This window comes from Trichechus manatus, unplaced genomic scaffold (genome assembly GCF_000243295.1).
Source record: "Trichechus manatus latirostris isolate Lorelei unplaced genomic scaffold, TriManLat1.0 scaffold00164, whole genome shotgun sequence".
Classification (NCBI taxonomy): Eukaryota; Metazoa; Chordata; class Mammalia; order Sirenia; family Trichechidae; genus Trichechus; species Trichechus manatus.
The window spans coordinates 3,846,668-3,873,378 of NW_004444100.1; the positions used below are offsets into that span (position 1 = coordinate 3,846,668).

The window sequence follows — 26,711 nt, forward strand, 5'->3', positions numbered from 1 at the left end:
AATTATGGATAACATTGAGAAGAATGGGAATTCCAGAATGCTTAATTGTGCTCATGAGGAACCTGTACATAGATCAAGAGGCAATCGTTCTAACAGAACAAGGGGACACTGTATGGTTTAACATCAGGAAAGGTGTGTGTCAGGGTTTTATCCTTTCACCATACTTATTCAATCTGTATGCTGAACAAAAAATCAGAGAAGCTGGACTATATGAAGCAGAATGGGGCATCAGGATTGGAGGAAGACTCATTAACAACCTGTGATATGCAGATGACATAACCTTGTTTACTGAAGGTGAAGAGGACTTGAAGCACTTACTGATAAAGATCAAAGACTACAGCCTACAGTATGGATTACACCTCAACATAAAGAAAACAAAAATCCTCACAGCTGGACCAATAAGCAACATCATCATAAATGGAGAAAAGACTGAAGTTAAGGATTTCATCTTATTTGTATCCGCAATAAACACCCATGGAAGCAGCAGTCAAGAAATCAAAGGATGTATTGCATTGGGCAAATCTGCTGCAAAAGACCTCTTTAAAGTGTTAAAAAGCAAAGATGTCACCTTGAAGACTAAGGTGCATCCGACCCAAGCCATGGTGTTTTTAATCGCCTCATATGCATGCAAAAGCTGGACGATGAATAAGGAAAACCGAAGAATTGATGCCTTTGAGTTGTGGTGCTGGCAAAGAATATTGAATATACCATGGACTGCCAAAAAAAATGAACAAATCTGTCTTGGAAGAAGTACAGTCAGAATGCTCCTTAGTAGCGAGGATGGCGAGACTATGTTGCACATACTTTGGACACGTTACCAGAAGGGATCAGTCCCTGAAGAAGGACATCATGCTTGGTAAAGTAGAGGGCCAGCAAAAAAGAGGAAGACCCTCACAAGATGGATTGACACGGTGGCCGTAAGAATGGGCTCATACATAATAACGATTGTGAGGACGGCGCAGGACTGGGCAGTGTTTCGTTCTGCTGTATAGGGTCGCTATGAGTTGGAACCGACTCAACGGCACCTAACAACAACAACATCATCATCTTGTATTTTAAGTGCTTAAATTTCTAGATTTTGGTGAGTTCCTTGAGCCCAAGGGCTGTATTTTATTAACTTCTGTATCTTTTGTGATTTCTAGTTAATATCAGAGGTAATTTCTATTAGAAAGAGTTAAAACACTACTTTTGACTTTCTCAATTTTTTTTTTCCTATTCTTAGCAAAGGAGACAGGGAAGCTTTCATTCCTTTTCAGTATCCACTGAGTATTAGAAATTTCCAAATGCCCTAAACCAGTCAAGTTTGAAAAAAGTCCTTCTTCCTTCAGTTTTTCTAATGCCTGTGATGTATTTAAGGAGCCCTGATGGCACAGTGGTTAAGCGCGTGGCTGCTAACCGAAAAGTCGGCTGTTTGAACCCACCAGCAACTACATGGGAGAAAGATGTGGCAGTCTGCTTCCGTAAAGATTTACAGCCTTGGAAAACCTGTGGGGGTAGTTTTACTCTGCCCTATAGGGTTATGAGTTGGAATCAACTTGACGATAGTGGGTTTGTTTTTTGGTATGATGTATATGATTTACTGAGGACTCAACCCTATAAATTGTTTAGTTTAAAAACTGTCTAGCTAAATTAAGTTTATGTTGGAAATTAGTACTTATTGTTTCCAAATACCTTTTTTTTAAAGCAAGAACATCATATACGACAGTATAGGAGAAAATGTAGGGTTCCATCCAAAGCTTTTTTAATATGTTAGCTTGGACTAACAAACGTAATTGCCAAGAATTAAAGAAAAAAAATTTTATCATCACTGTCATCATCATCATCATCATTTTCATAACTGCTGTTATAATTTTATTAATGTTATACATCTTAAACTACATATTAGCCAAGTTCACTATAATTTTTTTAGAATGGAGATTTCTGAATTATATATTAAATAGCATGCTATTTATCATACATCTGCATAGTATCAATAACAATTACCAATATTACTTTAGCACTGATCACTTTTCCTCTCTTTTTTCTGCCCTTCTCATTTTCTTTTCTTCCTTTCTTTCCTTCCTCCCTCCCTCCTTTCTTTCCTTTCTTCTTCTCTCCCTCCCTCCCTCCTTTTCCTTCCTTTGTTTCATTTCTCCCTCCCTCCCTTTTTCCCTGCTTCCTTTTTCTTCCTTCCTCTCAGCAAATTAGTGAACACATATACACTTGGTGTATAGAATGTATGAAGTTTCCCCACCCTGGTCACTCTAAAATACCTTCTGGTGATCTTAAGATTTCTTTTCAACAGATGAAATGGTACCTGAATCTTGATATTTTGACTGTCATCATATCAGATTTTTTCAAGGGATTTTTCTGTCCTCAAGCTTTTCCCTCCAGGAAGAAATGGGTTTTAGGTTTGAAGTCAAGAGAAGAAGCGATTAGATGGGGGAGAAGTGTGTCACCGCTAGAGATGAGCAAAGCAGGGATGAGAGGAATAGGATGGTTTTTATAGATGGCTGCAGGATAAGTGGGAAATGAGAGGAAAGCAGGGACTGGCCTAACCTTTAAGGTAACTGGGACTCATTTTTCAAATTTGTGGCAGGAGAGAGAGAAGACCCTAGGCCTGCACTGTCCAATATGGTGGACACTAGCCAATGTGGCCAATTAAATTCAACTTAATTAAAATAAAGTAAAATAAGTTCTTCAGTTGTGCTAGCCGTGTTTCAAATGTTCTGTTGCCACAGGTGGTTAGTGGCTACCATACTGGAGATAATGAACATTTCTACCATTGTAGAGAGTTCTAGTGGACACTGCTGATCTTGGCAATGTAAGACGGGGATTATACGAACACTCACTTTTGAAGAACCATGTGAAAATTATAGGAGCAAACACAGCCTTTGAGTATTCTGTTTTTGAAACTGTAAAGTTTCCTCTACACAGTATCCCTATTTTATGCAATTGGTTAATGACGGCTTCATCTTGAACTACATTTGGAGGGAAAGAAGAAACTAACATTAGCTGAGGGATTACAATTAGTTGAAACTTTGCTCAGCATTTCACACTTACTATAATTTAATTCTCTCAACAGCCCTGTGGGGTAATATTATTACCACTATTTTTACAGAGGAAGAAAGGATGGCATGGGAAGATTAAGTAACTTGCCAAAAATTGTAAACGTTTTTGCCCAGGGTGGGAGATCAGTCTGACTCCAATATTTTGCTTTATCCACACATCTTGTTGCCTTAACAAATGGTTTATTTATTTCAATATCTACTCTGTGCTAGGCACTCAATATAATAAAATAGGAAGTATAAAGTAGGTAGGAAACAACATTAGACATTACATTTTTAAATATAAAATCATGGCCAGAGAAAATAGGCTTCCTTTAATTATGCATGTATTGTTTTATATTTGTATAAATAAATAGTATGCATGGAAGAAATATACATAAAATTTTATTATTATTATACTTGTGCAAATAATATATTGAAATATAATCAGTTTTTTCCCCATTGCTTTTATGATTTGGAATTTAGACTTTTTTTATCAATAATATTTGTTTATATTGCAAAATAATTTGATATAAAATTGATCTTAGCCCTTTAAGCTACCATTTAGTAGTAGTTCTGAATCAGTCTGATAGTGTTCTCAGTGAAACAGCTGTAATTTAATTGGTTTCTGGCCATTCATATAGTTACTGCAAAACATCCTCAAGACCTCTCTATTATGTACAAGTCGGCAAGCTTTTAAACTTAAGAGGAGTTGACTATAGGGTAAAACAACAAAAATGATCATAATATTTAAAATCTTGATCATATGCTAATCATTATTTTATGTAATGTTTCAAATTTCTATCATATTAATAGTCTAAAATAAACCATAAAGAACAATTTGGCATATTCCCTCCAGCCTTTTCTGATGACTTCTCAACCAAGGGTGTGGCTTCTCTAAGCTATATTTCATAAATTATAATTATTTGGACAATAGGGGGTGGGTGGAGTACTCAGGCTATAGACAATTTCAACAGAAAATTCATCACGTACAACATTAGTTGTCAGCACAGGTGCCCTGGTTTAAGTGATCCACCCAGTTCTGGGAATGGAAAAGCTGACACAGGACTATGAAGCGGTTGTTTGATGTCATCTGGACAGGAAATAGAGAAGGCTGAACTTTTAAAATAATCCTAATCATTAGGTAGATATAACTGGCATGGATGTATATGCCCTGGTTATTTACGTTTGGAATATTTTAGATTAAAAAAAAATTAACAGAGAAAGAGAGATAGAAAAAGAGAGAGAACACTAGTCAATATTTGGCATTTTCATCCCAGTCTGCCAGTTGTAGCCATGAAATACCATTCTACAGTAACCATACTTGAAAACCAGTTACTACCAAGTTGATTTCACCTCATGGAGACCCTGTGTGTGTCAGAGTAGAGCTCTGCTCCACAGGGTTTTCAAGAGCTGATTTTTTGGAAGTGAATCTCTAGAGCTTTCTTCTGAAGAGTCTCTGGGTAGACTTGAACCTCCAACTTTTTGTTAGCAGTCAAGTGTGTAAACCATTTGCACCACCCACGGACTCTGACTATATCTTAGATAAATAGATTTACCTGTATAGACCAGTTAAAAGTATGTTATAGAGAGTGACTCTAAAAATGATGTACTTCCAACTCTACCAGAAGGGAAAGCAAGCACTAACATAGTCTTTGCTTCCCAGTGGACACCATTAACAGTTAACTCCTTAACTACTCTACTTTAATACTTGGCAAAAATATGGAGTATTTGGCACCTTATGAGTGATTTATTGGACTCAATTATGAAGACTCCATTATTTCAATGTCAGTACTTCATTAAGGCCCGTGTGGCTTCATCTTTCTGAGCTATTGTAGATAGAGATTTATGGATTTTGCCAAAACCCAACTACATCTATTGTTTAGTGGTTGAAAATGTTACTTTCTCGCCAAAGCCTTTTGGCCCGCTCCAGGCAGAATTAGTTACTCAGTCCTCTTTATATTACTATACTCAGGCCATGTTTCTATTATGGCTCCTATTAAACGGAATATAAATACTTGTTTACATGTCTCTCCTCTCTAGTCCATGAGCTTGATTTTACAGACTGTTCCTTGTTCCTTACTGGGCCCTGGCATCCATCTCATTGCTTGACATCAATGAACTTCATGGATCTCAACTTAGCTTTAACACAGTTTATAGTTGTGTCTCTCAAGTGCATCCTGGTACCATCCTCCTTAGAATCACCTGGGCGTTTGCTAAAATTATAGTTTCCTGGGCCTGACAGTGGACTTAATGAAATAGTATATCCGGGAGTGGGGCACAGAACTATGAAAAAAAAGAAAAAAAAAAGATGAATGTTATGTACAATAAAGCTCTTTTTGATAACAGCTTTATTGAGATATAGAGCCCTGGTGGAGCAGTTGTGAAGATCTATGGCTGCTAACCAAAATGTCAGCAGTTCAAATCCACCAGCCAATCCTTGGAAACCATATGGGGCAGCTCTACTCTGTCCTGTAGGGTCACTGTGAGTTGAAATTGACTTGACGGCAATGAGTTTGGGTTTTTTTTTTTTTTTTTCTGTTGAACTATAGTTCACACATCATACAATTGACTCATTTAAAGTGTACCATTCAACGGCTTTTAGCATACTCACAGAAATGTACAACCTTTACCACAACTGATTTTATAACATTTTCATCATCCTAAAAATGAACCCCATACCCTTTGGCAGTCACTCTTCATCCCTCCCCAAAGCCCTAGGCAACCACTAGTCTATTTTCTGTCTCTATAGATTTGTCTATCTGGATATTTCATAGAAATAGAATTATACAATATGAGGTCTTTAGTGGCTGGCTTCTTGCACTTAGCATAACATTTTCAAGGTTCATACATGCTGTGTCATGTATCAATACTTTAATTCCCTTTTATGGCTGAATAATATTCCATTTTATGCCACATTTTATTTATCCATTCAGCAGTTGATGGGCATTTGGGTTGTTTCTACCGTTTGGCTACTAAATAATGCTGCTGCAAACATTTGTGTACAAGTTTTTGTGTGGACATTTATTTTCATTTCTGTGTGTCATATCTAAGAAACTTGACTAATTCAAGATCACAATAAACAAACAAAAAAACCTATGTGTTTATTCTAAGGGTTTTATAGTTTTAGCTCTTGCATCTAGGTCTTTGATCCTTTTAGAGACAATTTTTTTTAGAGATAATCTGTCTTGGAAGAAGTACAGCCAGAATGAATGCTCCTTAGAAGCTAGGATGGAGAGATTTGTCTCACGTACTCTGGACATGTTATCAGCAGGGACCAGTCCCTGGAGAAGGACATCATGCTTGGTAAATAGAGGGTGAGCGAGAAAGAGGAAGACCCTCAACAAGATGCATTGACACAGTAGCAGCAACAATCGGCCTAACAGCAATGATTGTGAGGATGGCGCAGGATCCTGTCTATAAAAAAGTATGGTAGCTACAAATTGGAACCAACTCGCAGCACCTAACAACAACAACAGAGATAATTTTTTTTTAAATATGGTGTGAGTTAGTGGTTCAACTTCTTCTTTTATATTTGAATATCCAATTATCCTAGCACCATTTGTTGAAAAGACTATTCTTTTCCCACTAAATTGTTTGACACCCTTGTGGAAAACCATTTGAGCCTAAACGTGAGGCACAATAAAGTTTTAGAACTATGTATCTACTGGAATTGTGAGCCTAGCGTTATAACAAGAGTAATACAAGGTCAAGTTATTAACTTCAGGCCAGTTTAATAATTACTATTCTTGACATGTGTTTGCAGCTTCAAATTTGTTGTGTATGTCAGTGATGTAAGGATGGGAAGTGATAAGGCAGGGGTAAATGAGGGAAGGTTTATGTCTTACAATACAGACTATTCAATTTAAGAAACTTACTCGGCAAAATAGTCTTATAGCGATTTTTAGTTCCATGCCGTGGAATGTCAATTTCTTTGGGATCCACAAAGTTCATCGGTATTTCCTACAAAAATAAATGGTATGATTACTGTATCTAATGCTACCACAAAGAAGCTCTTCACAGGGGGCCATCTGCTCCACAGCTTTATTGGACTTCAAAGTAATTTAAAAAACAACAGACTCCCACCTCTGGTTGACCAACACCCTTCCTTTCATAAACATGTCAGCTGCACCCTGACTAACTACTTCTAAGAAACAGTTCTGCGTGTTAGAGAATATCATTTTATACGTGGTTATTAAAGAGACACATAAACCTTTGGTTAAATTTTAAGAATCCTGTTCTGATACAATCGCTGAAAGTTATATAAACAAGTGGACAAAAATTGATTTAACAATGTGTTCAAATTTTCTCAAATCATTACCTAACAAAACACTCAGTAACAAAATCATCCAGTAACGAAAACTTCACTACGATGGACTCCCTTATAACATTAATTGTGACTCTTTAAGGATTAGTGAAACCTCCCTTCCAACATGGTCAGTATAAAGGGCTTTTTTGTTGATTTAAGTAATGAGGAAGTGATGCATTTTTATATTAGGGAATGGTTTATAATTGGGCTGTTCCATTTGTGGTTGTAAATGCAATATTTTCAGTGAAGTACATCCAAATACTATATTCTCCCACTTAACAAAAATATAAATATTCTTATTTGGTCAGAAGATGTGTCATACATCTTAAATGATCGGAGAGGGAAAAATCAGAGCAGAAGTGGCTCTATGGAAATGCATTAGACCTAAAACGGAGAGCATTTGTAGTTGACTGGGACAAGGAAAGCAGCCAGTGAATGTCTTCAGAAAGGTCCAAACAAATATTGAAGGATTCGATCATATAAAATAGTACGTTCTCTAATTTAAAATTCTGCAAAGGATTGCTTAGCTAAGATTAATGTGAAATAAAATAACTTTTATATTATTTAATGACCAATGAGTATTAACTTCTAAGATCACATAAAATAGTACTTTTATTATTTAAACTTTCTTCAATGGAAAAAATATAATGTCACGGGCTAATATTCATTGAAAGGAAAGAAATTACCTCTAAATTAATTCAAGTTGTTCTAGTTTTCTGTCAATGTGAAAATTTGAGATAAGTCAGACTATATTATGAATTTGAGACCTGGTCTACAGAGAGGAGCAGATTACTTTTTAAATGCCATTTCCTAAAATTGTATTATTTTATATATTTATAATACTCATTCTATTGTCTGCTCCAACAAAAGGTTTTACTGTCTCGGTTTCACTGTACCAAAATAAGCAAAACTGTAGCATGTACAATAGAAACCACATGTTCAAGTTTGGTAATTTCAAACAGGTCCGTGTGTTTCGGTAAACCATGAAGTAGGCAGTGTCTTTGTTCCTCCCTTGCACCTTCCTTCCCACCTCTTGTTTTCTGACACACACGGACAATTTGTAATCTTCCAGCATCCTTTCTCTCTTGGGTACTCCTTATCTTCCCTTTTAGGGAAGTGGACTATGTTAAGGACTTCTTTCATAAAACAAAGAGCTATCTGTGGCCCTAGAAAAGAATATCAGCTGTGCCTTCAGCTAGATGTGTAGTTATTGAATGGATCTTTCATTCCTGTAGGTCTCATTTTCTTCATATATAACAAGATGACACTGTAAAGTCTAATTAAAAAAACTCCAGGCTTGTATTTTACTTGGGACACTTAACAATAGTCCATCGGGCCAAGAGTAGATCTAACCCATTGCTAGATCTTTCACCAGCAGAGTGGTTGTAAATATTTGAACTGACGCTAGAAGGGTCAATTTATCATACTCAACTGATATGGCTTAAGATGCCCAACTGATTTAAGATGCAAGGTGACATAAAATGGAGATGCCCTTTGGGCAATAAAGGTCTCATCTGATTCCTTGGTCTCTGGGAAAGCATGTGTTGTTTTGATTAAGCTATTCCCAGCAGTACTGGTGGGTCTAAACTTAAATTCACCATCATTTTTAGCCCACAATTGGTCTTCCTCCTGTGTTCCTTATTTCATCACACCCTCCCATTGCTCAACCTAGAAATTGGGGTATTATTTCTGACTTCTTCCTTGTCCTTGGGTGGGTCATCCAATTAATGACAACGTGTAGAGTCCTGTGGAGTCTCTCCATTTTCACTGCTACTATCTTAGTTTCAACTACCATCATAATTCCGCAGGATTATCTCTACCAAAAACAAAAACAAAAAAAAACACCCAGTGCTGTCAAGTCGATTCGGGCTCATAGCTACCCTATAGGAGAGGGTAGAACTGCCCCATAGGGTTTCCAAGGCTGTAATTTTTACAGAAACAGACTGCTATATCTTTCTCCCATGGAGCAGCTGGGTGGTTCTTGAATCACCAACCTTTCAGTTAGCAGACAAATGCTTAACCACCATGCCCCCAGGGCTCCTTCCCTAGTGCCTAGTGTATCAAAATACCACTGAAGAGTAAATAATAAACAGCAGTCTCACCATGAATTCACTTTGGAGTAAGTGTGAACTTGTCACGACGTCTCTCAGCTGTGACCTTGTGAGAATCCGGCTGGCTGACTGTAGATACTCCATTGTTACCTTCTCCCGTGGGGTTGGTATAGCCACAAAGGGTTCAACATTCCCCAGGCTACTCATGTCCAATGTAAGGGATACATTGGAACCTCGTCTACATTGGAGAAGAATGATGATTAGGTTTAAACATCACATGGATTATTTTGATTACATAAATTTCTCTTTCTCTACATGCACACAATTCAGTGAGAACTTTTATAGAAATAAGGGCCAAATATCTTTTCTCTTATAGTATCATGGTTGTCTATAGCAACTATTCATAGTTTCTTTACAGGAAACAGACCATTTTGTTGTCTGGAATAACTCTGAGCTGAGGAAATGCACTATAATTTATTAAAGGGTGTACTTGCTGTAGAAATAATAGAATGGCTAACAATATTAATGCGAAAATTTTTGGAAAGTACACATCACATTTGAATTGAAAAATCAGATGTAACACAAATCAACTTTTATTTATATGTATGTTAAAGAGTTCAGTATAGAAACAATATAGCCATCTAATGTTTGCCATCTAATGTTTTTTATATAAAATACTGTATTTGTGATTTTACTGAACATGGGAAGCTCAGAGAAAAAATGATTTCTTTATTTTAGTTCTAGTGAACTAGAATTTGAAATATAAGAGTATGTATTTTGTATAACTTCTGAGCGAGTTCTATGAGATAGTTATAGGAGGTAGCTTCTGTATCTTTTATGTACATATGTATGCATGTATACATGTATGTATGCACATATGCATGTATATATTTATTTAATTCTGTGACAAACTTATAAGGGTCCATATAGATGACATACCCTTAAGCTAAGTTACAATTTATCTTTGCTGTGTAATTTCCCTTCTTTTGTTGGAAGACAAGGTGGGGCTCTTCCAACTTATCTAGGCCCCTTGTGTCCTGGGTAGAAGGTGTGAGTGCCTCTTACCAGTAACTTTAGCTGTGTGGAACCAAGAAGTAACTATAAATGGCATGCAAGAAACTGAAGATCAAAGTCAGACATTGGGTTCACAAGAATTATTAAATTTAAGGAGGCATTAGGTATGTGTCAGGAGTCCAGATATGGTGCCAAGTGGCTGGTGTGCCAAAGAAATGCAGCGCAGGAACAACAGGTCAAAATAAACGAGAGTAAAGACAGTAATAGCAGATACTAGGTTCAGAAAATTATTTCCTATGAATAGTGTTTTACATGCTTATTATGGATTACTCATTCAGGAAATATTCAAGTGGCTAGAGCTTAATTTTCATCAGTGGAAAATTATTAAAGACACACAAAACAAACCCATTAAACAGAACATACCAGTCCTTTACTCCTGTGAGTCTGCCTCTGATTGCAGCTTTGGTGCCATTCTATAAATTTGGTATGTGATGCTGTCATTTTTGTTAATTTATAAATGGCTTGTAATTGTAGTTTTAGTTACTGCTTTAACTTGATGGTTATTTAAGTATTTGAGCATTTATTTTTCTTATTAATTTATAGGTGTAGTATATGGAAGTCAGAGAATTGGCTTGACTTTCTAATGTTTGAAATTTCTTGATTATTTCTTTGAGACATCATCTGTGATAAATTTTTCTAAATATTTCATAGACACCTATTTTCTGGCAACAAGTTTGATTATTTATGTATTGATTGACATATACACACATAGAGGTATGTGTCGCTTAACATCCATTTGGGCAACGTCCAACTGCATATATGTCCGCGTTCCCGTAAGGTTATAACAGAGTTCAGAAATCCTGTTCCCCTAACGGGATGTAGCAGATGTACTTTGCTAAGTATGGAGATCCAATGTGTCTCTCACTAGCTCTCCAGGTCCTGTGTCCACCCCAGCCTGGGGGCAGCAGGAGGAAGGCGGGAGGGTCCTGGTGCCCATCCATGGCTGCCTGTCCCACTGCTGTCCTCAGGCAGGGACCGCCCAGACGCTGCCGGAGCCGCCAAGCGGAACACACTGCTGCCTCACTCAGCCTGGGCCCCTGCACGTGAATCCCGGCGCGAGGCCACTGCTCCTCCTGTGTGGTTGCTGCTGAGTGGTCTGTGTTGCGGCAGTGGTGGGAGGAGGAACAGGAAAGGCGGCAGGCAGAGGAGGCAGAGGAGGGGTGGGTGGGGCTGGAAAAGTTTAATGCCCATGAGGGGAGGGGCAGAGAAGGCAGGTAGGGAGGAAGGAAGGGAAGGGAGCTAGTGATGGCTAGCCTGGAGGCAGCCGGCTGGACGGTGAATGTGCACTGTGGCAGGAGGGTGGGGGCCAGGTGCGGCTCTTGGAGACTGGGCGGCAACCACGCAGGACTGGTGGTGGTAGAGCCAAAGTTTTCAAGCAGTCCCTTGGCTCTGCGGCGGCGGCGCAGGTCCTGGGCCTGCCCAGTGACGGTCCTGTGCGCCTTTCTCCTCTATATAATATGGTGTTCACACAACATCCAAATGACATAACGTCCTATTTCACAGAATGTATTGTTAAGCGATGTGGATGTTAAGCAACGCATACCTGTATATACAAAGTACACAGACATATAAGCTTATTGATTATATTATTACATATTTTTTAAAGATATTCCAATCTAGTAATTCCTTACTTTTTTCCTACTGGCTGTATCAAAGCCTGAAAGATATAGGAGTCTTCCACAATAATTGTGTTGTCATTTCTCCTTATATTTCTAATTGTTTTTGCTTTATCTATTTCGGCCTTTGTGTTATTTGCTGCAAAGAGATTCATAACCACTTATATTTTCATTGCACATTTTAACAATATGAAATATTTTGCTTTCCCTTAATTTTATGTTTGGCTTCTCATCTTACTTTTAAAAACTATTAATACTGCCATCCTATTATTATTATTATTTTGTATGTTCCTTTCAACCTTTTTCTCATTCTATTATTATTTTTAACTATTTTAAATCCCTGGGGTAGGGATTTGGGGATAGCATCCTGACTACCCCCTAAAATATCACCTATGTGACAGAGGAATGTTTGCCCCACACCTTTTTATTTTTATTATTTTGGGTCATTGGTGGGTGGCAGGGCTCCTGTGTTTCTGAGTAGGGGGCAAATAGTTGAGGAAGAGCAAAAGGTGGTCCTGTTTTCAGGCCAAGAATTTTAATCTATTTTTGTGGGAAAACAGTTTTTAAAGTTTCTCAATCTAGTTCTTCTGCTTTTTAAATTAGTAGAAACTCTTTCTGATTCTGATAACACATTGCCTATTGGTCTTAGTTTTTCACATATTTGTAAAAATCTGGCTTTTGCTGATTTCACAGATATTTTAATAAGGAGTTGGGGGAGGCCGCCTAGGGGATTGCTCATCTGTTGCCATTTTAAGCCATTATTCCATTCAGTCCGTTTTTAGCCTCAGACACAAAAGTGCCTGCAATCTGTCAGATGACTGATACTCAGTGCTCCAGTGGTTTAGTAGACAGCAAGGTCTCTTCCATCTGGAGTGATCAGAGCAGATGTACGAAGTAGGAGGTATTTGAGTTGGGCCTTGAAGGTAGAAGTTTAACAGGTAAGTTTTTTGTAGACGGTATTTCAGAGAGAGCCTGGAATGAGACAAGGCATAAGAATAGGAAGTGATAAGGCATCTTTGAGAAATGGCATATAAGCAGCTTTAGCTAGAGTTCAGTTGTGTAAAAATGTATTTTGGAAGTGGAGGGAAAGGTTATATAAGAGAGATGAGAGAAAAGCAAAAGCTGTAGAAAGTACAATGCTCTAAAAAGCCTGCCCAATCCAGAAGAGAGAATCCAGAACCTTAGCTTATATCAACCTCTGTTGTGGCTTCCCACAGCATACACTGCTCAAACCTGGGAGATGAAAAACCTCTGAGATTCCATGTCTAAACTCTATTTAATGTAGTGAGTAAACTTCTTAAGACTTCTATGGTGAGCTGAGAGTCATGGAAGCATTTCCACGCAAACTGACTTTGTAAGGAAACATGACTTTCGTCTGGCAAGAGAAGCAAGAAAGGAAACTAATATTTATTAAACATCTATCATTATTTGCCAAACATTGTTCTAAATACTTTCACATGTGGTATCTCAATTAAATCTTCAGAGTGGCTCTCTAAGGTATTACTTTCCCCCATTTTACAGGTGAAGAATTAACTTACTTAGGAAAACAATATTCGAGCAAGGATTCAATCTAAGTTAGGATATACTGCCCAAGTTCTTTCAGCTTTGCCATCCAGAAGAAAGATATGGTGGCAGACTATGTTAGCCTGTACAGTGTTCTACATGGAGTTGGGAGTTAACTGTTGGGAGGAAGGGTCAAGACTATTGATGTGTAATGTGGAGGCAGTATTCAGGTTTTAAATATAATTTTTACTGTCATAATTGTCTGAGCTCAAACCTTGCCTCTTCTATATCCTTCTGGTGGACCCTTGGGCAGGGTATTTAGCCTCATGTGTCTCAATTAAGTGTACCTACCTTAAAAGGTTCTTACAAGGGTTAATGAGATAATGTAAGTAAAAAGGTGCTGTTAGCTGCCTTGGAGTCAGCTCCTGACTCACGGTGACATCATGCACAACGAAACTCTAGTGGGTTTCGGATTGAACTGTTGTGATCCATTGGGTTTTCACTGGCTGATTTTCAGAAGTAGAACTCCAGGTTTTTCCTCCTAGTCCATTTTAGTCTAGAAGCTCCACTGAAACTGTTCAGCTTCAAAGCAACATGCAAGTCTCCACAGACAGATGGGTGGTGGCTGCTCATGAGGTACGTTAACTGAGAATCAAACCTGGCCCTCCAGCATGGAAGGTGAGAATTCTACCACGGAACCACCAGTCTCTCTTATAAAAAAGGAGTAAACGGCTATTATTAAATTAGGGTAATAATAAATACTCAACGTCCTACTTAACTCTTACCTTCTGCTTCTCTAAGGTATCTATTTCAAGCGATCTTTACTAAAAACTTGAGAATTGTTTATCAACCCTGTAGGACAGAATAGAACTGCCCCATAGGGTTTCCAAGGAGGAGCTGGTGGATTTGAACTCTCGACCTTTTGGTTAGTAGCCAAGCTGTTAACCACAATGCCACCAGGGCTCTGAGATTAACTTTAGTGGTGTGAAATCAATGGATAGAATCTACACACGTATCATTAAATAAAAACACGTCCTTCTTGATAATCTATTTATCTTAAACTTTCCCTTTACTATGGCAAGTTCATTTCCCTGAATGCTAAACAATTCCAGATTACTTCACCTCAACACCTCAGACAATGCCACAAAGTTCAATCATAGAGTTAAACTTGCACAGGTTGTTGACCTTACAGAAAGGGCAATTTCCATGTTACAAAATGGCCCTTCTAGCCTGGTAAATACTCTCCTGTCCTAGTTGTGAAATATTATGGTAGGCTGTCATTAACTTGGAAAAAATCTCAGCTTTTGTTAATTCTTATTTTAAAAGAACGAACAATATTTAGGATAATTCACATAGGGTGGAATTAGGAAATCTAATCAGAATCTACTTAAAAACATTAAAATAGTTGGACACATTCTTTGATCATGTGCTTAGAGAGAAGAGATTAAACACACACACACACATATTTTAAAATGTGTATTTTTAATTTATAAAAGTAACACAAGTTATTTGTGGAAAATTTGTAAAATTTAGAAGTGTTACAAAAGGAATTAAAATCACTCATAGTGACGTCTTCCCTAGCATTTAAATTGACTTCTAAATTTTTGTTATTATATAGGCAGTAATGACAGTGACCTATTGTTTTAATTTTTATTTATTTGATTAGAGATAATGATAAATACATTTTTATATGACTGTTATTTCTTTACAGGTCCTTACTTTTGAGAATTATCTGTTCATGTTCTTTCCCAATTTTTATATTGTAACATTAATGCATTTATTATTGACTCTTACTCTGTCACATGGGGTTACTATGAGTTGCAATTGACTAGATCACACGCAACAACAACATTATCATATGTATATTAAGATATTAATTATTTCTCAGTCATATCTGTTGCAAATAGACAATTGCTGTTGCCTAAGGATTTTTTTTAAACTTTCATTTATATGCAGTCAAACATTGTGGTTTCATGCACGGCTTTAATAATAGAAATTCTTCTCCTTAAAGTTGATATTTTTTAAAAGTTAATCTTTTAATCTATTTGCAATTTATTTTGAGCTTTGGTAAAGGTGAGAATTACCTTTTATCCCCTCATTCAAGAAGCTTTTCAATATTTCTAACACAATTGACTGAACAATCTAGAGAAGAGATATATTTTATAAATATGGGAATACTGGAAATACTAGGGTTAACTAGTTATTTCTGAATAGTGATTTAATAAAGGAGAAAATAATTTACTGAACTAAGAGAATATGAATTTGTTCCACAGACTCCATAAACCAGAATGTTAAGAAGCAAGGATAGAAACAAAAAGACATTCAAAAATAAAACAAACATACGTAGTTAAGGAAAAAAATTCAAATTTAGACACAGAGAACAAAATCTAAAAGATGTAGAGGAAAAAAAAATCAACATGAATAATAGAAATAGACCTGGCCCTTTAATAAAGCCAAGTGTGGAAAACAAAGAATACAAACTTTTATTGAAAGCTTTGCTTCTATTTTGTTGTGTAACTATGGATAAAGCGCTTAGTCTTTTTTGTGCCTCATGATTGCTGTTGGACAAAAGGAAACATAATAAAAAGCTTTATCAAGCTCCTGCTGGAGCACAAATTATTATTTATGCCAAAAAATAAATACGAGGGAGGAAATTCAAAAGATATCAATGCAAACAATTGAAGGAAAAGGCAAATTCTTAAGGAAAGGTAAAAGGAATGCAATAAACAGCATACTAATTACAATTAAGTAAAAAGGAAAACATGTATAAATATTATGGGCCAGGGCCACACATTCATTTCAGCAAGAGAATGTAAACAACTCTTTGTTGAAACTGTTTAATGGACAACATTTTTCCTAATGATCAAGAGCTAGAAAAAACGGCTAAAAATATAGGAACACTGTAACTGAGTGCTGGACTAACCCAAAAAATAAACAGGCACGTTTATGTTCTTGGTATTTGGGCTATAAATTGGGATTTAGAAGCAGGATTTAGGCAGAAGGGACTACGGTTTCCAGCGTTGTGTCCATGGGCTTTGTCTAATTTTCATTTGTGGCTCTTCTTTTTGCAGTACGGTATCTTGGCTGCCAAGAACAGTGAGACTTCAAGTCTGCCGCCTCATTTAGTACCCAATAAAGAATGGAAATGGCAGTAAAACAGCAAAATGAAACAAATGACCATTTTGCCTGTAGTCCAGGAAGATGTACTTTTTAAACTATTGGGTTATGAAATTAAGTTTCAGTGGGAAATGGTGGCAGCTGCTGATCTTCAAGTACGTGAAATGGGAAAACATGCGATCGTTAGAAGAATTTAGTGCAGAATGAAAGCAAGCAGATTTGATCTTTGAGAGATTTTCTGGTCTTAATTTTTTTTGTTGTTTTGTAAAAAATATATGTAATTTTTTCAGAGCTGTCTTCATTAATATACACATCTAATCCTACATGGTGAGAAGTAAAACTTTTATATTAATGTGCTCCCCAGCTCTGAAATATTGTGAGTCTGGGGCCTGCAGTCCTATTGTTCTTCCCTATGCCTTACTATCATAATGATCACATCTGACAATCTTGGTTTGATCATAAAAGGTGAGCTCAAATCTTCCCACCTCCAACTTGATTTCTTTTATTTAATTTTCCTCATTCAATTTGTCTACAGGTTTAGTTTCTTAGGAGACCTCCAACTAGGAAAAAAAAAAGAATTTCTTACTCATTTGAAGAACACAGGAGAAAAAAGTGGTAAAATGAGCAGAGAGATTCCTTTGCTCTGTGTGGACTGACGGGCCTCCACAGTTCTTTGAAACTCAAGATTCTAGGACTTTTAAGTTCCGAGGTCATAACTAATGGTACGCTGTTTGTTTCCATCTCCTTGCCTTCAAATAAATTATATATAATACTAGCCCCCTCCTTCAATCATTTGACATATGAGAGGCTAAAATATATGCATATATATATACCTCAAAAACCAAACCCATTGCCAATGAGTCAATTCCAGCTCATAGTGATCCTAAAGGACAGAGTAGAACTGCCCCAAGGGATTTCCAAGGAGAAGGGCTCCATCTATATATGATATATATATCAACTCCTAGGAAAGTTAAATTGTGACAGAAATGCAAAGTGTTACTAATTTCTAGAAGCTGAAATAAATGAATAGGTATTATGACTATCCATAATAAAATTTCCCAAAGGAAATCCTGTAGGGAAGAAATGGTAATAACTATAAAAGACAACAGGCATGGACCCAGGAAGATAAGAAATGAATTTTACTCTAAAGTAAAAAGAAAATCATATTACGTAGAGAACATTTTGATGTAGGGCATGATTCATTTTTCTACTGAAAGCACCAAAGTGCCTCTTTTACTAGGTAGAATGTTGCTCTCATTTTTGAGTGATTATATAAAAGTTCTTGAATTCATACAATGATATCTGACCTTTTATACGTGTACAAGATAAGGCAAAATTTACTATACCCTTGTTTTATTACTCTAAAAAATAGAATTTAAAACAATCGTTTAAAAAATAAACACGAACTCAACTTGTTACATGGTTATTTGATCATTGACCTTGGAATCTGAGTTTAAATCACTACTCTGCACTTCACTTAAGCTCTTTGGGCCTCAGACTCCTTAATCTGATAATAATAAAACCCACAGGATTGATTCATGTTTAAAAAGGAAAAAAAATTGTGAACATTTTCAGCCTAGTATCTGTTATATAATACACATACATGAATGGTCTTAATAATTAATAATAATGATGTGGTAATTCTTATCCACCTTCTGGTTAGCAGCTGAGCGCTTAACCACCGTGCCACCAAGGCTCCTTGAGGTAATTCTTAGCACTCGACTACTAACAGAAAGGTTGGTTGTTTGAACCCACCCAGAAGCACCTTGGAAGACAAGGCAGGAAATCTGCTTCCAAAAGGTCACAGCCTTGAAAACCCTACGGAGCAGTTCTACTCTGCACACATGGGGCCCCATGAGTAGGAATCAACTCTGTGGCAACTAACAACCATTTTTACTCCATTCTATGCATACTGGAGCCCTGGTGGTACGGTGGTTAAGTACTTGGCTGCTAACTGAAAGTTCAGCAGTTTGAACCCACGAGCTATTCTGTGGGAGAAAGATGTGACAGTCTGCTTCCTTATAGATTATAGCCTTGGAAACCCTAGGAGGCAGTTCTACTCTGTCCTATAGGGTCGCTGTGAGTCGGAATTGACTTGAAGGCAAGTTTGATTTTTTTCGTTTCTATGCATACCTGGCTGTGTGGGAGCTATATGGACATAAACTGATAAATATTTGAAGGAGGCATTGTTGGGAAAGTGGGTCAGTGATTAAGAGCCAACAGCAGCATTATACATGGAAAGTCAGTGATCATCTAACTTGGGACTATTTTTCATATCTCAAGCCAAATATGCTTAAAATTAATAACTTGCTTTTTTTCTAATTCAAATAATGTATATTCATTGTAGAAAACTAAAATATAGATAAGAAGAGGAAAGAAAAATATTCTGTAATACCAACACTCAAAGTAACTGCTAATAACATTTTTGTACATATCCTTCAAGTCTTTATACGTAGATACATGTATTATGAAATTTAGATTTTTACTCTACATATTCTTTTATGACTTGCCTTTAAAAAACTAAATACACCATGAATGTCTTCTCATGTACTCATTTCCTTAAAAACACTATTTTCAAACACAGTATGGTATTCCATTTCATGGTTTTACCATAGTTTGTTTCCAACAGAATGCAGAAATTATCAAACAATGTCAATAATATCACACGCAAGTAAAATTTTGCTGAAGATAATTCAAAAATGGTTGCAGCAGTACATCAACAGGGAACTGTCAGAAAGTCAAGCTGAATTCACAAGAGGATGTGGAATGAGGGATATCCTTGCTGATGTCATATGGATCTTGGCTGAAAGCAGAGAATACCAGAAAGATGTTTACCTGTGTTTTATTGACTATGCAAAGGCTTTCAACTGTGTGGATCAAAACAAATTATGGATAACATTGTGAAGAATGGGGATTCCAAAACAATTGTGCTTATAAGGAAACTGTACATAGACCAGGAGGCAGTCATTCAAACAGAACAAGGGAATGCTGTGTGGTTTAGAAGTCAGGAAAGGTGGTTGTCAGGGTTGTTATACTTTCACCGTACTTATTCAATCTGTATGCTGAGCAAATAATCATAGAAGCTGGACTATATGAAGAGGAATGTGGTATCAGGATTGGAGGAAGACTCATTAATAACCTGCGATATGCAGATGACACAACCTTGCTTGCTGAAAGTGAAGAGGACTTGAAGCACTTACTGATGAAGATCACAGACTACAGCCTTCAGTATGGATGGCACCTCAACCTAAAGAAAACAAAAATCCTCACAACTGGACCAATAAGCAACATCTTGATAAAGGGAGAAAAGATAGAAGTTTTAAAGGATTTCATTTTACTTGGATCCACAATCAATGCCCATGGAAGCAGCAGTCGAGAAATCAAACTGCACACTGCATTGGGCAAATCTGCTACAAAAGTCCTCTTCAAAGTGTTGAAAAGCAAAGGTGTCACTTTGAGGACTAAGGTGCACTTGACCCAAGCCATGGTATTCTCAATCACATCATATGCATGTGAAAGCTGGACAATGAATAAGGAAGACTGAAGAAGAATTATGCCTTTTAATTATGGTGTTGGTGAAGAATATTGAATATACCATGGACTGCCAGAAGAACGAACAAGTCTGTCTTGGAGGAAGTACAGCCAGAGTGCTCCTTGGAAGCAAGGATGGTGAAACCGTCTCAACTACTTTGGACATGTTATCAGGAGGGACTAGTCCCTGTAGAAGGACATTATGCTTGGTAAGGTAGAGGGTGAGCAAAAAAGAGGAAGACCCTTGACGAGATTGGTTGACACAGTGGCTGCAACAATGGGCTCAACTATAACAATGATTGTGAGGATGGCACGGGACCGGGCAGTGTTTCCTTCTGTTGTACATTGGGTCGTTATGAGTCAGAACAGACCCAACAGCACCTAACAACAACACCATAGTTTTTTTAGCTAGTAATTTATTTTTGGACATTAGGTTGTTTTCAATTTTTCACCATAATAAACAACACTGCAATAAAAATTCTTGTATCTAAATGCTTGTGCATTGTCATGATTATTTTTAGGCCAAAGAATTTTTAAAACTAACTCAAAATCTCTACATTTGGGCACATGGGGTGTGTAGGAGGCATGAAGACTGACTCTCAGGGCTAACTGACTTTGACTTAGCTCAGACCCTCTTCATGTCTTGCTCAGACCTTTGCAGTATTTCCATAGCACGACTTTCTGACTCTAAAATTTCCTAGTTTAATGTTTTCTTCCAAATTTGACCAGAATGATGTCTGAACATATGATAATAAAAACCACAAATTACTGCTCTTTGACTATAGGAAAAAACTTAAACCCTAAGATGCTTTCAATCTGTTCCTTGTGTATTTCACCAGCCTCATCTGTCACATCCTCATCCTGCGCTGTGCTCCAGACAGACCCATCGACTCATACTCTGTTTCCTGTGCCTGAAATGAGCTTGCCCCAACTCCTTTAAGATCCAGTGCCTCAGATGCTAAACGCTCTCTCCTCTGATATCACAGTAATTTTTCCAGTATATCTCCAATATATCGTATTAAGTAGAAGTGATTCATCCTAAAGGGTGAACTCCTTGAGGGCAGACTTTGACATTAATCCTTCCTCTTTCTTCAGCCCAGAGCACATGGATGGCAACATTTTTGTTGACTGAATGGATGAATGGCTGCAAATGAATTGTTTAGGTTAATGCTCTGTGTAATTACTGTGTTCTGATGGCTTTTCCAACCCTTCTGAAAGTAGGGGAATCGGGGGATCATGTTAGATAGGAGTTCGAAAATTTAGACTGGAGAAGTCATGCTGATCCAAGTACAATAAATGTTACTATCAGAGTTTTCTTTAAATATCAGCAAAATCTAAGCATTAACATTTTTAAAATGTATGATGATTTGTTTTGTTGTACATAGGGTCGCTATGAGCAGGAACTGACTCGATGGCCCCTAACAACACCAACATGGTGATTTTATTCATGAATAAGAAAAAAAGCAGACTTTTGTTTTGTAACCGAGGATGATTAATTTTTTTTTTTTTTTTTTTTTGCATTTGGTATTGTTTTGACTGTCACTCATGGTGAGGAGGCTGTTTCCCTTTTAACAAAAGAACAAAATTGTGATAGCTCTAATTTTAGTTCTCAAGAAAAAGATGATGCTGAAGAAACATTAATAAGTCACACTGAACAAACTATTCTTTCTGAAATGAGAATTTTTCTTTGCATTTCAGCACACACACACGCAATCTGGTATTTTCTAAGTAGCACGATACAGTAACTCCTCACCTCTTCAAGCAATCAACTACTAAAGAACTCTTTCAATGCTGAACATTACAACTAAATTAAATACATTCACTTACTTTCAAGACTAGAAATTACACGTATGATTATGATGATCTGTGAAAAACCTACTGTCGTGTCATTCCTGCTCATAGCAACCCTATAGGGCTCAGATAAAATGTGAATCATCTAAAAATATACAACCACTCATATCCTTCAGGGTTTTTTTTTTTTTTTTTTGACATCTGTTTTTTGCAGCCGAAGTTTATTAAATCAAATCTTGCAATCCTTAGGAAAACCTAATTGCCTTTTCCTTTAAGGCTACTTTTTTGATTGTAAGTGACAATGAAGGCACAATTTTGTCCCTCCACAGTACAATGTGAAATGTAGCTATAAAGTGATAGAACTATTATTTATAAATATCTGTGTAAGAAGATGTAACTGTAAAGCTAGGGTAGAGCAGTAAGTAGGTATTTACACCTCTGGCTGTACTTAGGGTGAATGTTGTTAATGCATTTCAGGAATTAATCCCGGAAAGGAGAAATTTTGACTACTTGGAGGATTCTTCTCAGAAGCATCAGCCTATAATTTTTTTTTCCCTAGGAAGTCAGACAGGTGGGTAAACTTCCTCCCACTGCTCCTGCACAGATTGTCAGGCATTGTGTGGCTGAAGTTCAGCAGTGCATATATATGTTAGAGTAAGCATGCACTTTTGAATTCCTTGCATGAATGGAACTGTGTTGTCATAAGTGGGAACAGAGCAACAGCTATAGAAAAATGGCTGAACAACTCTTTGGTCTTTAAATTTGGAACTTCATGCACATGCAGACATGAAAGATTTTCTGTAATTAGAATCTCAACCACGCCCCTAGGTAGTAGCCAGTCAGATTTGGATTGCTATGTAACCTGTTGAAAGCAAGACTTAGATAAGGATAAATAAATGGTACAGAATCAAATGACAAAATCTCAGACAAATACCAGAGATTTTTATCCAACTAAAGGTTTTAGTTATACCATAAGAAGAAGATTATAATCATGGATGGATGGAACCGGAGATACTTCAAAAAGATGTTTGGAAACATGGCTTATTTTTGTTTGGATTTATCATTTGACATATGTTCAGATCTGACATGACTCACAAAGCTGTCCTTGCTCAAAACTTTTTTGGCATCCTTCTTCTGTATTTAAGCTGTTAATGACTCACAGAAGAAATTCAAGTTCATTATTTTGAAGTCCAAATCATTTGTCACCAAACTAGTTCTATTCAGATTGATGAGGTAATTCACCAGATGAGACTCCAATCAATTATTTTCCGTTTCCAAAATTCAAATCCACCTCAAAGGAAAAAAAGAACTTCTGGAATGGCAAAGAAAGGACCTCTGAAAATCCGATCCTTTATAAAAGCAATGGGAACACTGGCAAGGGGAAAGACCTGGGTATCTGCTCCTGTAAAGATGGCAGCCTAGGAAACTTCTAATTTCTACTCTGTCCTATATGCTTGCTATGAATTGGAATCAACTCAAAGGCATACAACAACATTTCCATCTTAGTCATTTGATATAAGAAGTAGATTATCTAAAGTCATTAGCAAGGTCACATCAAGGTCTACCTTTACCTAAAATGAACTCAGTCAAAATTATGAAAATTCACTGTCTCCAGAATTTCTCCAAATATTTATCCATGAACAGCAATTTATTTAAATATACACTCCCGTGTTTGTTTAAAAGCGTAACACCCAGAAATTCAGTCGTGACTGTTGCCCTCTGAAAGTCACTGGCCTTTCACCTTGGAATATCAGAATAGGGGTTGCTTCCTTTTGGCCATTGGTGAGTCAATGGCTTTGCTAGGTTGTCCTGTGGTTGTGAATTGTATTTAAAGTATCATCACTCCTCAGGTGGAAGGAAAACACCAATTACTTGGAAGAGTTGTAACAGCGATAAATGAAGAGAGGGACACTTGATTTGATCTCCATGATCAAGGTCTTGCCAAAGTAAATACACAATCATGTTATCAGTGAAGCCTAGTACAAGGATAGATATTTAAATATAAATTATTGAACATAGTTGCCAATAGTTAAAATAAGTTTTTCCCCTCTACTGTGTTTTGTTGACTTGATGCCATCTATAAAAATTCATTTTTTTCTGTATCTTCTCTCACACACTGCCAGATGGAATTAATTACAAGATAACTATTAAAATCAAATAGCCATTCATCCACATCAAGATATCATGCATACCAGACAAAGTAGGGAATTCTCCTTTCAAATACTGTATTTTATTATCTATATTATGTCCTAAGAGCAGATGGACTGGTAAAAAATAAATACTTCTGAAATGTATAATGTCATACACATTTTTAAGAGTGAACTGAAATTTGTCACATAAAGGACACTTTTATACTTGTGGGAAATATATCCCTTTGCTTTTCCAAAAATAAAAATGTTCTAAATTAGCATGCTTCAACCAAATCAAAGAAAATGAAAAAGTGCTAGAAGCAATGTCTAACTAATTTTCTAGCAACAGCCAACAATTTGATGTAAAATTAAATTCTAGATACTTTTTCTCATTTTTTGTTAAGATGAAATTCACATTTTTAAAGTATATAATCCAGTGGCTTTTGTATATTACAAGGTTATGCAACCATCACCACTATTTAATCCCAGATTATTTTCAGGTCCTCAAAAGAGACCCTGTACCATTAACAGTCACTCCCTGTTCCTCCTCCCCCCAGCCCCTGGCAACTCTAATCTACTTTTTATCTCTATGTATTTGCCTATTCTGGACATTTCATAGAAATGGAATCATATATTACATGGCCTTCTGTGTCTGACTTCTTTTACTTAGCATAATATTTTCAAGGTTCATCCATATTGCAGCACGTATCAGTATTTCATTTCTTTTCTGGCTGATTAACATTCCATTTAGGGAATGTTTATCCATATATCAGTTGATAGATACATGGGGTGTTCCCACGTTTTTTGGCTATAATTAATAATACAGCTATCAATATTCATGTATAAGTTTTTGTGTATGTTTTCATTTCTCTTGGTTATATATTTAGTGACCCATAGGGTTTCTTAGGCTGAAATCTTTATGGGAGTAGACTGCAGGTCTTCTCCCCAGCGGAGTACTGGGTGGGTCCAACCTTCATCATTTTGATTAGCAGTAGAGCACTCAACCATGTTATGCCATCAGGGCTCCTTCCTTATCCTTAGTTCCTCTCATTTCCTGATCTTCTGATTCTAATTCCCAGAGCTCAACACTGATCATGTTCTTCTGTACCCTTCCAAAAATCAGTTACTCATTTACACAGAGGAACATGTGTATGGTTTTTAATATAAATTGGTTCATAAAATTTTATATAGTTCTGCAACTTTCCCCCCTCACTTTACATTATATCTTAGAGATTTGTCTCATCACTACATGTAATGCCACAATGTAGATTTCATAAATAATAATACAATAATAATAATAATAATACAATAATATATATCAATATCTATTGATAGATATTGTCTCGTAACAGAAATACCACAAGTGGATGGCTTTAACAAAGAGAAATTTATTCTCTCACAGTCTAGGAAGCAGAGAGACAGGGTGCCAGCTCCAGAGAAAGGCTTTTTCTCTCTGTCACCTCTGGAGGGAGGTCCTTGTCATCAATCTTCCCTGGCTGAGGAGCTTCTCAGCACAGGGACCCTAAGTCCAAAGGACGCTCTGTTCTCCTGGCTCTCGTATTTGGTGGTATGAGGTCCCCCGGTCTCTCTGCTTGATTCTCTCTTTTATATCTCAAAAGAGATTGACTTAAAACACAACCTAATCTTGTAGACCCAGTCCTGCCTCCTTAACATAACTGCTCCTAATCCCACCTCATTAACATCATAGAAATAAGATTTACAACACATAGGAAAATCACAACAGATGACAAAATGGCGGACAATGTCACAATACTGGGAATCATGGACTAACCAAGTTGACACACATTTTTGGGGGACACACTTCAATTCATTTCCAATTCCTTTTGCGATTACAAACAATGCTATAATGGACATTCTAGTAGTATATCTCTGCTTATTTGTGCAAATATATCTCTAGGAACAAGTGTGAGAGGTATAGTTGGTGGATTAATTTTAATATAAGTTTATCCTATATATCAAATATGGCAAGCACAAATTTTCTTTGTTATTTAAGATATTACAAAATGTAACCTCTTTATTTCTTTTATTTCCCTTTTTATCACCTTTTAAATATTTATAAAGGATAAAGTTATTAGAATAATGGAATTATGGACACGCTAGAAAACACTTGGATTAACTCTACTATATCCATACTAAATTTCTCTGTCATTTTCAGGTAGAATTATTACTAATTTTCTGGTTTTTTTCCTATTGTTCACCTTTATAAGTAAAAAAGTTAACCACATCTTCAGTGAAGTTTATTTATTTATAAATTATATCATGTACTTCCAATTATAAAAGATTTACAAGATAAAAACAAATATAAATAGGTTTTCTAATATTTTCTTTTTTATACCCCAACAGGTCATTCTGCACCTTCCCTGGGATGCACGCACCCCACTTTGACAGCACTGCTTCAATTATCTAAACGTATCTATGTATGTGGTTGCTTCTCTCAACTGCTTTGGATATACAAGAGAGTAAGGCACATAAAAGGAGCCCTGGCGGCACAACAGTCAAGCACTTGGCTGTTAACTGAAAGGCTGGCCGTTTGAACCCACCCA

At 36.7% G+C, this 26,711-nt stretch overlaps 1 protein-coding gene across 1 annotated transcript in view; it reads right to left on the bottom strand.

The window, feature by feature from the left end:
* The window catches only part of PTPRR (protein tyrosine phosphatase receptor type R), a 362,799-nt gene that overhangs the window by 69,466 nt on the left and 266,622 nt on the right, over positions 1-26,711 (bottom strand). Inside the window, exons 7-8 of the mRNA XM_004386446.1 lie at positions 9,438-9,624; positions 6,905-6,989 (exon numbers count right to left, since the gene is read on the bottom strand). Coding sequence (XP_004386503.1) covers positions 6,905-6,989; positions 9,438-9,624 — 272 coding nt within the window. The remainder of the gene's footprint in view (positions 1-6,904; positions 6,990-9,437; positions 9,625-26,711) is intronic.